General features: G+C 43.0%; 1 protein-coding gene across 1 annotated transcript; it reads right to left on the reverse strand.

Moving 5' to 3' along the window:
* Window positions 1-566: 566 nt before the first annotated feature.
* Window positions 567-5,183, reverse strand: spag8 (sperm associated antigen 8). The gene is made up of 6 exons (XM_061699231.1): window positions 4,934-5,183; window positions 2,980-3,112; window positions 2,823-2,868; window positions 1,736-1,850; window positions 989-1,051; window positions 567-605 (listed from the first exon to the last, which is right to left on the reverse strand). The coding sequence occupies exons 1-6, from the start codon at window positions 4,970-4,972 to the stop codon at window positions 567-569; spliced, it is 435 nt and encodes a 144-aa protein (XP_061555215.1). The 5' UTR covers window positions 4,973-5,183.
* Between the last annotated feature and the right edge of the window lie 12,639 nt (window positions 5,184-17,822).

Here is a 17,822-nt window from a genome sequence, read left to right on the forward strand (position 1 = left end):
TCATGTTTATTTCTAAATGCAGTTTTTCTTACCATCTTCGCCGAAATTCTGTGTGTAAATTACGATTTTCTTCATTTTTTTTTAGATATAGTACAAACATTTGTTTCCACCATGAATTGGATAGTTGTACTTGTATACTTATGACTCATATTAGCTATGTTTTCAAATTCCATTTGTTGTTAAAAACATATATAATACCAATGAAAATGCAGGGGCAATTGTGTATATGTAATGATGCGATGCGGTGACCATGCACCAATGTGATCTTCAGACAGAACAGCCCTTTGAGGGAAGCCATAAGTACGATGTGGGCCACCACAAAAAAATGTTTGATAGCCCAAGTTTAGTGCATTATAGGAAAAACTTGCGTATCACAATGCACATGCAGTTTAGAAAAATCTGTAATGATAGCTAGTCATAAGAAATGCAAGCAGTCGAAGCATAAAAGGACCATCTTATTTCATGTCCAAGTTTATTTCAAAAGCAGACATTTTGACAATTACTAAATGAAGGGGTCAATGTCTTCCCGCTGTTCACCGATGGGTGTGGAAAACTGGGCCGACTTTCTAAAGGGTGTGTTCGGGCTCTCTACCGCACTCACTACCCTGAAACACAAAACAACAGAAATATTTGTAAATGTAAATTGAAATGCATACCGAGCCTCATAGGCTTCTAGGCTTCTTTTCAGAATTTATAGAGGCTGCGGAATCTGCAGAAAGAGAATAATTGGGAGGGGAAATCTTCCACCAGAGTCTCTAATCATTCTTCTTTTGACCTTGCTGCACAAACACATCTCATTCCTGGAGCTGCTGTGGGTATTACTTTCACAAAAATAGATGCTACCATTAGTGCAGCATATAAGAGAAAAGGAAGGACTTACAAGCTTTCCCAGGGGGAAAATGTATTTTATTTTATTTTTTTTCAATTACCACCAAAAATGTTTTCAATTAAATTAGACAAAAATAAACAGTGAACAATCGCAACCCACCTGAATCCGCTGGTAATTTTCACTCCAATAGCTGATGGCCTGCTCAGTTTTATAATCATGAAACTGGAAATGAAAGCAACAAGATGAAAAATCAGGATTTTGTTTTCTTCATTAAAAATCACTGTCTACGTGGGAAATATGTAGATGATCAAAAAATACAATTGACAATCTCGGTGATTCTACTCCAGAATTTTAGTTGTCCGTGTTCGTCTTGATAGTGATGAATTTGGTACACGTCATGCTGTCGCGAAGACAGCCTTGCAATAACATTTTTACTATTGCTTCCCCTTTTTGAAGCACATTAAGTGCTTTATTTAAAATCAAGAGTAAAAGAGCAATTGCCTTCTGGTTATTTTATAGACTTCGATTGTTTGGGATGTCTCCTGACCTTATACTGTTTTGTCAGACGAGAAATTATAAGATACCAGATACCAGCAAAATGGATGGATAGCATCGTGAAGTCTCTTTCTTGTTGAATGTAAAAAAAAATATGTTTGTTGTTGCGCATTGTCTCTTTTACTTGAAGCAACTATGATCAATAAAAAACAGATGACAATGATTCTCAGAAGCTAAAACAACGTTTGCTTAAATGCGAAACACGCAAACTTTATATATCCATAATGAATCCATCTTTGTGGTATAAAGTGTCTTGAAACACCAAAGCGAAGAACGTGGAACTTGCACGACTGCTCATGAACCCACGAACATCCGGTACATAACACTCAAACATTATTCAAGGATACATACGCGGTTGTTTTTTGTTGTTTGGGGTACAAATCCCTCAACTCGAAAATCCCTCTGGGTTGTGGTGGAGAAATCAGTTTGGGGAAGCGGCGGGTTGCGTTCTGCATGAATCTTGTCTCTGCAAAAACATCAAACAGTTTCTACGTAACCCCCAAATATTTTGACAGGATGCTGACTACACTGTATATGGATATAGAAGTTATGTTAAATTATTTGCATTTGACTTTTTCTTGGGAATTGTTTGTATATGTTGAACCTTCTGTCTGTTTAGCTCACTGATATCTCACACATGTTAATTTGTTTTCCATCAGAGCCTAATGAAATGACATCAGTTTAAGGAGGTCATCCTCGGCAAGTGACCATTTTTATGCATGCGATGGTGAAAAAGAAGGCTTTCTGCTGACGGTGTAATAGTCCACTGCCTCACGAAATGAATGAAACCACTGGACACTGGTCCTGATGCATTGAGCTCATTGGGTGCCTGATGCTGTCAAAATGACCTCTGCAAAAATGTTTAGTTTAGTTTCTAACTGACCATTTCCTGCCTTGGTATAAAAAGAGCTGTGCCTTCTGAAAAAGATCACATTGAAGCGTTAGCTGCTGTGGGTATGAAGGGAGAAAACCTATGGTGTGGCCGCAGTCATCCCCTGACCTCAACCCTATTGAAACCGTTTGACTTTCTTTAAAAGGAAGATCTACGAGGCAGTATACCTCCAATCGTCAAATGAGAGACAGGCAGAAAATACCGATGGACTTACATTTTCAATGGGTGAGAGAATTCATTCATTCATTTATTTTCTGCACCGCTTATCCTCACTAGCGTCGCGGGAGGGTGAGAGAATTGTTCAAGTCAATTTTGAATGAGATGGGCAAAATATTAGCAAACACCTTGGATACAGTGCAGTTCTATACCAATGTAAAAAAAATGCAATGGCAACATTTTTCATCTGGCCGTGTAGCTCACTATATTGCACATGTGGCCGAAATGAAGGTTCCAGTTAGTAGATGAAAGCTATGATAAGAATGCTTTTATTGTCATTTTAACAGGTACAAGGAAAATGAAGATGCCAAGAGTAATATTAATACCTACTTTATTATCTGGGCAATTCTTCTTTCCAAAAGCTCAGACCTGATGCCTAAATACATGCGAAACAGGTGAAAACAAAATAAAAGTGAGTAGTAGTGCAATGTTTGCGGAAAACGCTTCAGCCATGTGACTGACTGGAAAAAAAGAGAAATGCACATACCCCGCAGTCTCACCCCTGGACTCTTTGGAGGGGCAAATGCAGCTTTCAAGGTGGTGATATTCTCCATTTTAGACCCCGTGTTCATGGTGAGTATTCCCTTGTGTCCATACCTCAGGATTTGCTCCCTTGTTTGCTTGGCGTCGGATAAATGTGACATTTGAATGGCAAAATACGAAAACAATAAATTACTGAACCCACTTAAAGATGAAGGCACATTTTACTTTGAGCTTATGAATTGCATTTTGTTTGTTTCATACATACTACGTCCACAAAACCCAACACTGCTTGGAAATTCCGACTACATCCGACTGTCTTTATAAGCTCCTATTTTAAGCGGCGCAGCATTACAAGCTTTATAAAGTAGTGATAAACCGTTATCGACCAATTACATGTGAGTTTAGCCACCCTCTTCAGCCAATCAAATCTGCATCTCAGGCCGTGATAACTGACTGAAACATGGCAGTGAAGAGGGAAAGGGACTCAGCGTGGGAGTTAAATATGGGGAAAGATCAGAAAATGACTGATAAAAGAGGAGAACATTTGGAACGAATAGTGCTTAGTGTCATTTTTTTGTTTGTACTTCTCCGAGGGAAGTTCCCACTGGAGAAGGTGGTATCTATGTGAAACGTAATTATTAAACAAAACACAGGGTTTGAACAAGTATAACCGCTAAAACGGTTCAGTTGTTACGATTTGTTTAATTAAAATATGTGCGGCGATTTTTTTTTCAAGACTTCACTGTTGTGTCAAGATCCCAAACAAAAAAAGGGGGAAACTCCCAACTTTCGTATTTTTCTGCAGTGAAGTACTTTGAACACACGTAACGTTCTCTCTTTTTTATGGATTTCCTCTCATTTTGAAATGCAGCGCTACTTTTATTTTGTAAACGGGATAACGTTACACAGTCGCCCTTCATACTGTATGTTTGATTAGCTGGGCAGAATTTGCAAGATGTGTACAATTCTTTAAAATAACGTGATGGATCAGGTGAAATACATTTCATTTTATTTTTTAATGGGATTCAGTCAGCAGTCATAAAAATAATAATAATAATAATTTCACAAATTCCGCCAGGGTATGTAAACTTATGAGCACAACTATCAGGAGTCATACATATTTGTTTATTTCAGTTTTACTTGGCAATAACAGATGCCAAAAGGACCTTTGCTTCAAGAAAAGTTCTCTATATAGACCTTTTAAAATTTTTGTTGAATACCCCTCATCAGTGACTTGTGTGTTTTGATTGGCATACAAATATTTGAGGTGAACGATAATGATAACGAATGACTCAAATCTCCTAATTTTGAATATGTAAAATGTGTGACCTTAACTGCAACCCAAATCACAATAAACAACAGGTATAAAAGGTTGCAGCCTTGCCTCCAAGTAGACAAAAGGATTAGACTACAGTTGTTTGTCTCCCGGCTTATTTTTACAGTTGCGGCTGATTGGTTTGCTTTTTTGAATGAACTCGGCATTGACACCATTCAAATCGCAATAACGACAAACATTGTTGCAAAGCAAGTGAAACACCCAAATGGAGTGCAAGCTTGATCTCTCATCTCATCTCTCAAAAAGTCAGCCATATCTCATCAGATTATTATTATTTTTTATTTGTATTTTACATGGCTCATTCATCCACTTCGTTGCATGCTCAATTGTTTCTATAACATAATAGGACAGTATAACAATAGCTTTTGTTTTTCAATCTATGTCAGCGACGTAGATTGACAGGCAGAACAATGCATGTCTCCCCTACTCTGTATCACAATATATAATATTGACATTATTTTTTATTATTATTTTTATATTATTATATTATTATTATTTTATATTATTATTAGTATTATATTATTGTTATTATTATATTATTATTTTATAAATAATAATATACACACACACGCGCATATATTTATAGAGAGAGAGAGAGAGAGCGACACCGCAGCCGACTCACCTCTTCGGGACCGTCATTACGTTGATTTACGTCCGCCATTTCAGCAATTTTAGGCAAATATATCGTATAAACCAAGACTAAGATGAGACGGGCGTCAGTGAACTGCTTTTAAACGAGTGCACCGCAGCAGCAACTTGCGTCCCGACGACGGAGGTGTCTCCATGGTTACGGTGTAAACACACAGGACTTTATAAACCTTTAAGGAAATCATCCACGTAGCGAGCGAATGTGACGTCATATTGCCCATTCATCTAACTGAAACGGTTAGATTTACATTGCAGGTCCAAAGTTTTTATTTTTTATTTATTTATTTTTTTGCACGGTAACACAGAGTCCATGCTCTGTGCAACCATATTACTGTCGTCTTAACGAGCACGTAACCTGCACGCGCATGATCTCAAATACCAGTTCAATAACTCCACGAACTTCAACACAACACAACAATAATATTGTTATGAAATATTGTTGATGAAATTAGTGCAGTAAAAATATACTCAAGTCATTGTAAGTAGATTTTTCAGGTGTGTATATTTATTCCTGACATTTCATTGAGATCTTGATTGATTCCGAACTTCTTCTTACTTAAAGCAGAAACAAATAAGGACAACTGTAGAAACATGAACCAGGGAACATTAAAGGCAACCGATTCTGGGAAGCAAGATATTCCCCATCCACGGCCTTATTTAAGTGTTGTGTTTTGTGCTGGCCTAAAAACCACCAGCTTTCTGATATTTTAAAATATATTTTTTTCAGTTGTTACCATTAGCTAAATTTGCATTTCATTTTCTTAATCAGTCCACAACATGAAAGTCAAGCCGGCAAACGCTGGCTAGATCCTAAACAACAGCACGAGCACAATATAAGGCCCATTCCACTGAATTAGAGCCATTTACATCCTCAGGAAATAAATTGTATAAATGCATGAAAATGACTGTAAAAATATTTTTTATTCAGCAAAGTGTCGTGCACATTGTTCTAATTGCATATTTTATAAATATGATTTAAAATATGAATTTAGACTACCTCGACCGATGGAAAAATAACATTTGTTGTTTGTCATGGCTTCCTAATATGGGTATTTAAATCCTTCCATTATTATTATTATAATTATTATCCATCCATCCATCCATTTTCTGAGCCGCTTCTCCTCACTAGGGTCGCGGGCGTGCTGGAGCCTATCCCGGCCGTCATCGGGCAGGAGGCGGGGTACACCCTGAACTGGTTGCCAGCCAATCGCAGGGCACATACAAACAAACAACCATTCGCACTCACATTCACACCTACTGGCAATTTAGAGTCTCCAATTAATGCATATTTATTTTTGGGATGTGGGAGGAAACCGGAGTGCCCGGAGAAAACCCACACAGGCACGGGGAGAACATGCAAACTCCACACAGGCGGGACCGGGGATTGAACCCGAGTCCTCAGAACTGTGAGGCTGATGCTCTAACCAGTCGCAAACCGTGCCGCCTATTATTATTATTATTATTATTATTATTATTATTATTATTATTATTATTATTATTATTATTATTATTATTATTATTATTTTACATATGTTTGTTACTCCTTATCCCAACTATACTAGTTTATTTTCTTTAAAAGTCCCATGCAACTCCTATTTTTTTTAGTGTTTTATAATCTTTTGTCCTTTTATCAGGTTTGCATGATAATTTGGTTTGGAAATGCCCAGGATGCCCTTATTCAAGCTATTTTAATTGGTCCAACACACCTGACAGATGAGACGGCTGTCTTCTTTTCCTTTCGGCTTGTCCCTTTAGGGGTCGCCACAGCGTGTCATCCTTTTCCATGTAAGCCTATCTCCTGCATCCTCCTCTCGAACACCAACTGCCATCAGGGCTTCCCTCAAGACATCCATCAACCTTCTCTTTGGTCTTCCTCTAGCTCTCTTGCCTGGCAGCTCCATCCTCATCATCCTTCTACCAATATACTCACTATTTCTCCTCTGGACGTGTCCAAACCATCAAAGTCTGCTCTCTCTAACTTTGTCTCCAAAACATCGAATCTTGGCTCTCCCTCTGATGAGCTCATTTCTAATTTTATCCAACCTGGTCACTCCGAGAGCGAACCTCAACATCTTCATTTCCACCACCTCCAGCTGTGCTTCCTGCTGTCTCTACAATGCCACTGTCTCTAATCCGTACATCATGGCTGGCCTCACCACTGTTTGATAAACTTTGCCCTTCATCCTACCAGAGACTCTTCTGTCACATAACACATCATGGTCCACAGGGATTCCAGTCTAACCTCATCTGTCAGCCTATCCGTCACCACTGCAAACAGGAAGGGGCTCAGGGCTGATTCCTGATGCAGTCCCACCTCCACCTTAAATTCATCTGTCACCTGACACCTTCCTCCACCCGTTCCAACCTGCTTGGACCCGTTTCTTCACTTCCTGACCCACACTCACCATTGCCCTGGACGGTTGACCCCAAGTTTCAAAAGTCCTCCACCCTTGCTATCTCTTCTCCCTGTAGCCTCACTCTTCCCCCACCACCCCTCTCATTCATGCACATATATTCTGTTTTCCTTCGGCTAATCTTCATTCCTCTGCTTTCCAGTGCATGCCTCCATCTTTCTAACGGTTCCCCCACCTGCTCTCTCCTTTCAATGCAGATCACAATGTCATCTGCAAACATAATGGTCGACGGGGATTGTAGTCTAACCTCATCTGTCAGCCTATTCGTCACCACTGCAAACAGGAAGGGGCTCAGGGCTGATTCCTGATGCAGTCCCACCTCCACCTTAAATTCGTCTGTCACACCGACAGCACACCTTACGACTGTTCTCCTGCCCTCGGACATGTCCTGTATTATTCTAATATACTTCTCTGCCACTCCAGAATTCCACCTGCAGTACCACAGTTCCTCTCTGGGTACTCTGTCATAGGCTTTCTCTAGATCTACAAAGACACAATGTAGCTCCTTCTGACCTTCTCTGTATTTTTCCACAAACATCATCAACTCTACATTTGCCCTATGTCGCATCTCAATGTGTTCCTTTCGCCTCTCCTCGGTCCTCTCAGGTGTCCCACTTCTTCTTAGCTAACCTTTTTCCTTGTATGATTTTCTGTACTGTGAGGTACAACCACCAAGTCTCCTTCTCTCCTTTCCTGCCAGAAGATACACCAAGTACTCTCCTGCCTGCCTCTCTAATCACGTTGACTGCAGTGGTCCAGTCGTCTGGAAGCTCCTCCCATCCACCGAGAGCCTGTCTCACCTCTTCCCGAAAAGCTGCACAACATGGGAGTAATGTGTGGGAGTAAACTGGAGTGCCCGGCGAAAACCCACGCAGGCACGGGGAGAACATGCAAACTCCACATAGGCGGGGCCGGGGATTGAACCCGGGTCCTCAGAACTGTGAGGCTGACGCTCTAACCAGTGCCACCACTTGTGGAGCAATTTATGTGCAATTTGAGCATCTGCCCATGCGCATCGTTTCATGTGTTAAGTAAAGGAGAATGTAAAGACAGCCATAATGGATATGTGTCACTTGAAATATACTGTTCATTTAAAATTGGGTCAAGGCATTATATCATGATTGGACCTGTACTGTAAATCCAGAGACTCTGATTCTGACCTGAAGAAATCAGATGCTATGCTTTGTTTTTGTATTTCCCCTGCATTGATTCATATCTGATCTATCTATTCATCAATTTAAGAGTCTGTAATTAATCTAACAGTAATCACATCTAACATGTTGTTGGAGTGCGGAAGCCAGATTACTGTATTGGTTTCGTATTTGATTGTACTCTCCAATTGTACCCAATATTGTGGCCAGCAAGTGCACGCAACTCTTTTGACCATGACAGCCACAATTTAAAATTAAAATTTGTAAAATACATTTTTTTAACTGTGGAGGATGAAACCTCTTCCTCACATTTCTTCAAAGGTCTGCAGAGGAAGATTGCAAGTTTTTGCTTTAGCTAACAGCTTTGTCCCCTGAGGTGCAATTAAGGGAAATAAAGTAATCACGCTCCTGTTATTTGACCACCTGTTAGACACAATAACAAGTCTCTTGAGTACTTGGAACAATAATAAATATAAAGTTTACTAAGAGTTAACAAATTAAAATCTTACATTTTTGTGGTCCAATAGAAATGTGTTCCTTTTAAATAAACTAAAAGAACACACCTCTTAACTTAATATTTTCTGGCGCAACCTTCCAAGACAGCCACTACAGTCACGTGATTTCTATCATTTTAATGTTGGCCCACTCATGATCGAAATGCTGCAGCTTTGTTAGGTTTAAGGGGCACCTTCTCTAGACTGCACGTTTAAGCTCCTTCCACAGATGTTCAATCGGATTTTGATCAGGGTATATTGAAGGTCACTTAGGAATCGTTCAGAGTTGTTTTCAACTGTATTTTCTGTCCTTTTGGAGGACCCATGACCTGTGACTGTGAGATTTCTAACACGAGGCAGCTCCACAATGTCTTGATCGTTTTGCTGAGCCATATTTATACCTATTCAGTATTGCACCGACGTATGCGCTGTATATCCCTTATAGTTGAGCATGAACAGGAAGTGACCTCTTTAAATGAAACGCATCCCTTAGTCACACCTGTGTCTGTCCAAATGACTGCTGTGAAAAAGGTAACCTTAGGTAAACTTCCACTTCCATCCATTCACATCCACATGCACATTGACACCATCACTGAGTGGAAACTGAACCAATGCCGCTTGCCCGGTGTCAGTTGAGTGAACCACTCTTAACATCAGTGCCTAACATGACAACCCCATTGAAAGGGACACAATTCCTCAGTTTTGCCTTCACCTCCAAATAATTTTTCATCACATCCCCTTCGCCTTTATTCAACTGATGCAGACCCTGCTAAATATAACACCCTGATCTTGTTACAGTGGATATGAGACCAAGTGAAAACCGCAGAGCTTGTTGCTAAGTCTCTGCAGCAGAGTTTTGACTGTCAGGCAGCCAGTATGTCTGGAACAGGCTGCCAGCTCAGCATGAAAGCCCAGTCGGGACACGCCAAACTAGCAAACTGTGCTTCATTGGGCTAAACACTCTTACTAATCGGTTTCCAGGTGTTCATAGTGAGCAGGCTTTTTGTTGGCTCTCAAAATCATGCAACATGCAATGTAACACTGCGATTCCACAAGGTTGTGTGTGGGTGGGGGGGAGGGGATAGGAGATGTTTGAATCTACAGCAATGCAACAAAATTCCTTTAGAAGCCAATTAAAAGTGTGTAGTGCGCCATAGTTTGAGTTGTTTACCCATACACAAAGTAACTACGACCATGTTTGCATGTTCTCCCCGTGACTGCGTGGGTTTTCTCCGGGAAGTCCGGTTTCCTCCCACATCCCAAAAACATGCATTAATTGGAGACTCTAAATTGCCCGTAGGTGTGAATGTGAGTGCGAATGGTTGTTTGTTTGTGTGTGCCCTGCGATTGGCTGGCAACCAGTTCCGGGTGTACCCCTTCTCCTGCCCGATGACAGCTGGGATTGGCTCCAGCACGCCCGCGACCCTAGTGAGGAGAAGCGGCTCAGAAAATGGATGGATATATATAATTTTATTTTATATATGTCTGATGACTGTACATCCCATATTCCATTCCCCATGCCTTTTTACTTTTTGTCGGATTTTTGTGAGCAAAGAGCAAATCCAAGACATTGAAACAAAAAAAAGAGACAGTCCTTCCTTACTAACCATTTACTTCTGGGTCTACACTTAGAAGTCAGTGTGCTTAATCTGGTCTGTGTGGGCAAGGCTGTGTGCAATCTGCTCAACAACTGGTCTCCATGGTAACATGAACATCAGCAAAGACTCAGAACCAGTCCCTCACTGTAGACAGTAAAAAGGAGGAGTGATTCAGACACTTCCCATGTTGGATTATTTTAAACCTACCATTACATTCTAATGGATGCACAAAATAGCAGACATTAGCTTGTGTTACATTTACTCATAAATACCACAATAGAAATTGTATTATTACAGTAACTGAGACTTTAGAAAATTAAATGCTAGGAAAACTATGTATGCTTTTATTGCATGATCATTATGTGCAGATTATCCTTCACTTTGCGTACTCGCAGCACTGCAACTGTTTCTTTTTTATTATTGTACACCATAGTTATTCTAAGTCTTCTTTATTAATGAAATCGTTCCATGGCAACAGATCCATGGTCATCTTTCCTCTCTTTACTTTCATCTTTTTCCTGACCTTGTACCTACTCGCACCAACTCCCATTACCAACAGGAGCCCCAGATAACTGCTGAGAGCAGTGTTGGGCTTTCATCTTCGCACTCATCGGACTTCTGTTGTGTTCCATCATTAGTCGGTTCAACATTCCGGGGTGCTCTTCAAGTCTAGCAAACAGAAAAGTTTTTCGTGGTTTCATAGTTATCCCTCACAAGAATACCTCCTTGTTTGTTCAGGTTGAAGAGGAGCACCTACTAAAATGGTCCTTATGAGCTTTCTATGAGCTTTCTATATTTGGTTTCAGCTCCCTTTGTCCAGAGACATGATTTTTTTTTTTTTTTTTTTTTTTTTTTTGTCATTGGGGAGTTGTGTGCTGTGTGTCACAGTCAAAAGGTTGTAGGGCAGTGGCATACAAAGGTGTGTTGCTGCCAAGAGCACGCAACGGTAGTGATGCCCCACGCCGAAAAAACAATTGCCAATGGGGTGCTGACGGAAATGTTTCAAAATACATACGTTGACGGATGGGGTGGCGAGTTGAAGGAGCTTTTTTGCAACTGTAACACATTCGTGATGTGTTGGGGGGTGGGGTGAGGTTAATGCCGCGTTGATGGCCCCCCCTGTAGTTGGATGCCTGGGGCCACCACCCCCTGCGGTTCTCATTGCTGACTGTGTTTGTTGTACATGTAGTGTCATAAACACTTGGTGGGATGCAATGTGATGATCTTCAATCGATAATTAACAATCTAAAGAGAGCCAATGCAATACCTGTGCAAATACCTTTAAAAAATATAATAATAATGGTTGTACATCTGAAGATTGTACATGTTTTGAGAAAACTAATAAAAACTGTTTTCTGAAATCGGCCAATCAGATAAACCTGCAGCTAGATTCGGCCATTGACACGTACTCAATGTCGCGATGGTTATTCACTTTTTCTGCGTTTTAAATTTCCATACAGTGCAGCACTTCTCTTGGCAACTTTGTTATATGGAAACAGATACATAGACTCAGCTGTCAGTCATGTGACAGTGATTCATTTGTAATCTCGTGGGTTAAGGTTACTTACATTCCTCCTAAAACTGATTTGATATGTTGTGTAAATGTGTGATCATCGGGATTAACGGTGGTCTTCAAAGTTGTGTGCAGTTCTTGTATTAGCTTTTGTCATCCAATAAAATCATCGTTTGCTTCAGACACGTTGTGCTGCAGACGGCTTTAACTTTTGTGTGCCGCAGCCTCGGTTGGAAGATTTCGTATAGTTTCTGGATTTATGATTGTAATTTTGTTAACCTTTATTGTGTCTGTCACTGTATTACATATTAGTTCTACCTGTTTGGTGATAGTCCCTTAGCCACCCCCTTGTGTGTACCAACTCATAAGTGCCTCTGCTAGTTGTGTGCCCTGCTCAGCCCTGCCTTGTCTGTGTGTGTTTAGTTCCACTTTCTTTTCAAATCTTTTGTGAGACGTCTCATCTTCTGTGTTTTCTGTTATTTCTATGCTCCTTGCTTTGATTGAGGTCTTTTGGAATTTAGATTGTCATTGAATTTGATATTTTGGAAAAAAATAAAGACCTTTGACTTTTCTCCTGTTAGCACTTGTGACTGTAATTAATAGTTCTTAAAATAGTGTTCCCCAACATTTATTGAGCCAAGACACATGCTTTATTTTACATTAGAAAAATCTCATGGCACACCACCAAACAAAAATTTGTGAAGTGTAAATATACAGAAATAATGATGATCTCATCTCAAATGACAAATTGTTTTTGCTCAGTGTGATATCTGAGACTGTTTAGTTGAACACAAAGCTTTCATTGTTGTTATATGGCACAGTGACCGACTGGTTACCACATCTGCCTCACAGTTCTGAGGACTGTGTCGTATACTGCCCTGCAGTTCCACTATTGGAGCCGGGAGGGCGCTTTGTGTCCTTTCTCTCCCTCCTCCCCTCTCTGTTTTCAGCACCTGTCTCCAATCAGCCTCATCACCACCGGTATTTAAGCCTGCCTGTTCCCGGAAATCCTTGCCTAAGTATTGCAGCCTCTCCTAGCGGTACCACGGCCCACCATACTCAAGTAAGCCACTTAACTCCTCGTTCCCTTGTTAACGATTGTGTCTCCTCGTTCCCAGTGCTCCCCTGTGTTCCTGACCCACGTCATTCCTGCCACCAAGCCAGTCGCCTGTTCTGTCCACTGCCTGCCACCTGTCCACGCCGTCGCCTGCCAACACATCCAGGACCACCTCCATAACCTTTCCTCAATAAACTGTTCATCATTTTACATCTGCCTCCGCCTGCTCTTGGGTCCAGCTACTTCCCACATGTGACAGAATACTTAGGCCACTATGGACCCAGAAACTCCCGAGGCTCTGAAGAACGCACTAACCCTCCAAGGTGCCCACTTTGGACGACAGGACAAAAACCTGCAAGTGCTCCAATCCCTTTTGCAACATGTCTCCCTCCTTTCCCAACAGATGCAATCCATTCAACCCCCTGTAAGTACTCCTCCCGAGCTCGCAGCCTCTGAGTGTACCCGTACAAAGAACCTCATCTCCCTCCGCCCGAGCCCTACTCCGGGGACCTTGGTGCATATAGCCAGTTTATTCTTAATTGCTCACTCGTATTCAATCTCCAACTGTACAGGTATCCCACCGAATGTTCCAAAGTAGCATATGTCACTAACCACCTCCGCGGCAAAGCAGCAAAATGGTCCACTTCATTATGGCAAAACTCCTCTCCGGTCCTCCTTGCCTTCGATTCCTTTTCCGCTGAACTCTAAGGTTTTCGATCACCCAGTTCAGGGCAAAGAAGCCACTCGTCACGCTCACGCAGGGCACTAAATCAGCAGCAGAATATTCCATTGAGTTCCGGATATTGGCAGGTGAATGCTTAACTCTTCCCACTCTTCCTTCAAGCCGTCTCTACAACCTTTCCCGACCTAAGAAAAAGGCAATGGAGGACTATATCCATGACTCTCTGGCTTCCGGACTCATAAGACCTTCCTCTTCTCCAGAAGGGGCCGGCTTCTTTTTTGTTGAAAAGAAAGACACCACTCTTCGCCTATGTATCGACTACCGTGGTCTCAATGACATCACCATCATAAATAAATATCCACTTCCCCTCATCGACCCCTCGTTTGAACCCCTCTGCGACGCCCGGATATTCACCAAGTTGGATCTACGGAGCGCCTACCACCTCATCCGTATCCGAGAGGGGGATGAATGGAAAATTGTTTTCAACACCCCTCTCGGACACTTCAAAATAACAGGTCATGCCGTTTTGGATTGATTAAAGCCCCCGCTGTCTTCCAGACCTTCATTAACGACGTCCTCCGTGATATGCTGAACCTGTTTGTTTTTGTCTATTTGGATGACATTCTCATTTTCTCCTGCTCCCTTGAAGAACATCAGTCATGTACGTCAAGTCCTCCAACGCCTCCTTGAAAACCGCCAGTATGTTAAACCTGAAAAATGTGAATTCCACCTCTCCTCCGTACACTTCCTGAACTACGTTATCTCTAAAGGACAACTACAACCCGACCCTGCCAAGATCCAAACCGTCGTTAACTGGCCCACTCCCACCACCCGCAAAGCACTGCAACGTTTCCTTGGAGTCGTCAATTTCTACCGTCGATTCATCCATAATTACAGCAAGGTCGCAATTCCCCTCACTAGCCTCACATCCACCAGCTCCCCCTTTCAGTGGACCCCGGCAGCATCCCAAGCATTTAGTCAACTCAAGACCCTGTTCACCAGTGCGCCCATTCTTCGCCCCAACCCCTTCCTCCAGTTCGTGGTCGAGGTTGACGCCTCGGACACGAGGGCAGGGGCTGTCCTCTTGCAGTGGGACCCCATGACCCAGAAACTTCACCCCTGTGCCTTTTTTTCCTGTCGTCTGTCCCCTGCCGAGAGGAACTACAACGTCGGCAACCGAGAGCTACTGGCCATTGTATGGGCCTTGGAAGAGTGGAGGCACTGGCGGGAGGGGACTGAACTACCATTAATCATTTGGACAGACCACAAGAATCTCTCTTACCTCTGTTCCGATAAACGCCTTAACCCTCGACAGGCTTGCTGGGCTCCCTTCTTGAGCAGTTTTAATTTCAGTCTCTCCTTCCGTCCTGGCTCCCAAAACAGCCAACCAGATGCCCTGTCTCGACTTTACTCACCCCTCTCCAGCCCTGATGAACCGGAACCCATCCTTCCTTCCTCGTGCTTCGTTGGAGCAGCCACTTGGCAGATCGAACAGGTGGTTCAGGAGGCCCAAAAGACTCACCAGGATCACAAGACCGGGCCTCCAAACCGCATTGTCGTACCCGATTCCGCACGCTCTGACGTTCTTCAGTGGGCTCACAACTCCAAACTCACCTGGCATCACCCGCACCATTCAGTTCATCCAGCAGCATTTCTGGTGGCCCAGCCTTGTTCAAGACACCCGGGAGTTCGTCCAAGCCTGCTCCGTCTGTGCCCGAGGGAAGTCTTTACACCTACCCCCAGCTGGGCTGCTGCGTCCATTGCCTATCCCTAGCTGCCCTTGGTCCCATATCGCTCTGGACTTTGTTACCGGTCTACCTCCTTCTGAAGGTAACTATCATTCTCACTATTGTCGATCGCTTTACCAAATCTGTCCATTACGTACCCCCCCCAAACTGCCATCCGCCTTCGATACTGCTAACCTCCTTGTTCATCATGTCTTTAGACTCTACGGTATTCCCATCGATATTGTCTCTGATTCCGCCGATGGATTGAGTACGCCCATAACTCCCTCACCAGTTCCGCTACTGGTATGTCCCCATTCATGGCTTGTTATGGTTACCAACCCCCATTCTTCAAAGAACAGGAGAAGGCAGTGGCAGTCCCTGCCGTCAAGGATCATATCCGGAGAATCCAGGCAGTGTGGAAAGACATCCGAGCGGCGTTGACCCGGTCCACCGCACGCAATAAACCGCTCGCGGACCATCATCGCTCCCCGACGCCCGAATACAAGGTGGGCCAATATCTGTCTGGCTTTCTTCTCACGACCTCCCGCTTCAGACAGTCCCGTAAACTCACAATGCATTTCATTGGTCCCTTCCCCATTACCAAGGTCATCAATCCCACTTCCGTCCAATTGAATCTTCCACAGTCTCTGAAAATTCATCCCACATTCCACGTCTCTTTGCTGAAGCGTGTCTCCACCTGCACCCTATGGCCTCCTGCCAAACCCCCTCCACCCCCCTGGGTTATTGACGACCGTCCGGCCTTCACGGTGTCGCGCATCCTCGACATGAGGCCTAGGGGGAGGGGGTTCCAGTACCTTGTCGACTGGGAAGGGTACGGTACGGTACGGAGGAGCGTTCTTGGATTTCCCGGAAGCTCATCTCGATCCTACTCTTTTGGACGACTTCTACGCGGCTCACCCGGGGAAGCCTGGCAGGATGCCGGGAGGTGTCCGTTGAGAGGGGGGGTACTGTCATATACTTGTCTCCTCGTTCCCAGTGCTCCCCTGTGTTCCTGACACACATCATTCCTCCCACCAAGCCAGCCGTCTGTACTGTCCACTGCCTGCCACCTGTCCGCGCCACCGCCTGCCAACACATCCAGGACCACCTCCATAACCTTTCCTCAATAAACTGTTCATTTTACATCTGCCTCCGCCTGGTCCGGCTACTCCCCACACGTGAAAGACTGGGGTTCAAATCCCGGCCCCGCCTGTATTTTGCATGTTCTCCCCCGTGCTTGCGTGGATTTTTTCTGGGTACTCTGGTTTCCTCCCACATCCCAAAAACATGCAGGGTAGGTTAATTGTAGACTATAAATTGCCCGTAGGTGTGAATGTGACTGCGAATGGTTGTTTGTTAATAGGTGCCCTGCGATTGGCTGGCGACCAGTTCAGGGTGTGCCCCGCCTCTCGCCCGAAGATAGCTGGAATATGTTCCAGCACGCCCTAGTGAGGATAAGTGGAACGAAAGATGAATTAATAAATGACTGAAAAATTCTAATTTGGTGACTGACTGATCTCACTTGCATAATTAGATTGCAATATCTTTTGGAGCTTATGTATGTGCAGATGTGTGTAGCTCCTAGAATTCCTCTGGCAGCCATAATTAGGGAAAGAGACTCAACCACTTTCCACACAGCAGATTTGTTGTGATATTCTCCTTTAGGATCATCTTCAAACTTAACTTTGAATCTGCCACGTTGAGAAGAAGCTACCTACACGACAAACAAACACTTCAACAATCATTTGTCATCTTCTCCCACTAATCCTATTTGGAGATTGCTGTAGAAAATAAGAGGGAACAATGAGTAAAGGCGGTGAGCCTTCATCACAGTATGAAACCACAATGCGCTTCACGGCCAGTTAATCCAACTCCATTATTTCAAAGGACATTTATTTTGGATTAAAGTCTTCTTGTCTGCACCTAATCAAAGAATTCCCACTGTTTTGTTATCAAGTCATCCAACAAGACTTTAACTTTTGTGAAGACAACCCACTTCAACAGTGCAAGAGTTCTACTTGACTCCATTTTAATGCTTTCAGCTAATTTCCTAACGCAACGGGAGAACCTATAATCACGTTAAGGACAAATGCCAATGTGGAAAACCCTGTGTATCTCAAATGTTATAAAGGAACATCCCAGGTCCTTTAAGTCACAACAAGAAACTGAGACATCTTGCAGAGAGATTCTTCCTTGAAGCCAAGCTATCTCCAAAAAGATCTTCACC

This window comes from Phycodurus eques, chromosome 15 (genome assembly GCF_024500275.1).
Source record: "Phycodurus eques isolate BA_2022a chromosome 15, UOR_Pequ_1.1, whole genome shotgun sequence".
Lineage (NCBI taxonomy): Eukaryota > Metazoa > Chordata > Actinopteri > Syngnathiformes > Syngnathidae > Phycodurus > Phycodurus eques.

What these genes read in the sequence shown, in the direction of transcription:
- spag8 (XM_061699231.1), bottom strand. Translation starts at nt 4,972, where the DNA reads ATGGCGGACGTAAATCAACGTAATGACGGTCCCGAAGAG. An exon ending in TCCAGGGGTGAGACTGCGGG is followed by an intron (nt 2,869 to 2,979) that starts GTATGTGCATTT and finishes GCATGTATTTAG; the next exon opens with GCATCAGGTCTGAGCTTTTG. An exon ending in AGAATTGCCCAGATAATAAA is followed by an intron (nt 1,851 to 2,822) that starts GTAGGTATTAAT and finishes ATGTTTTTGCAG; the next exon opens with AGACAAGATTCATGCAGAAC.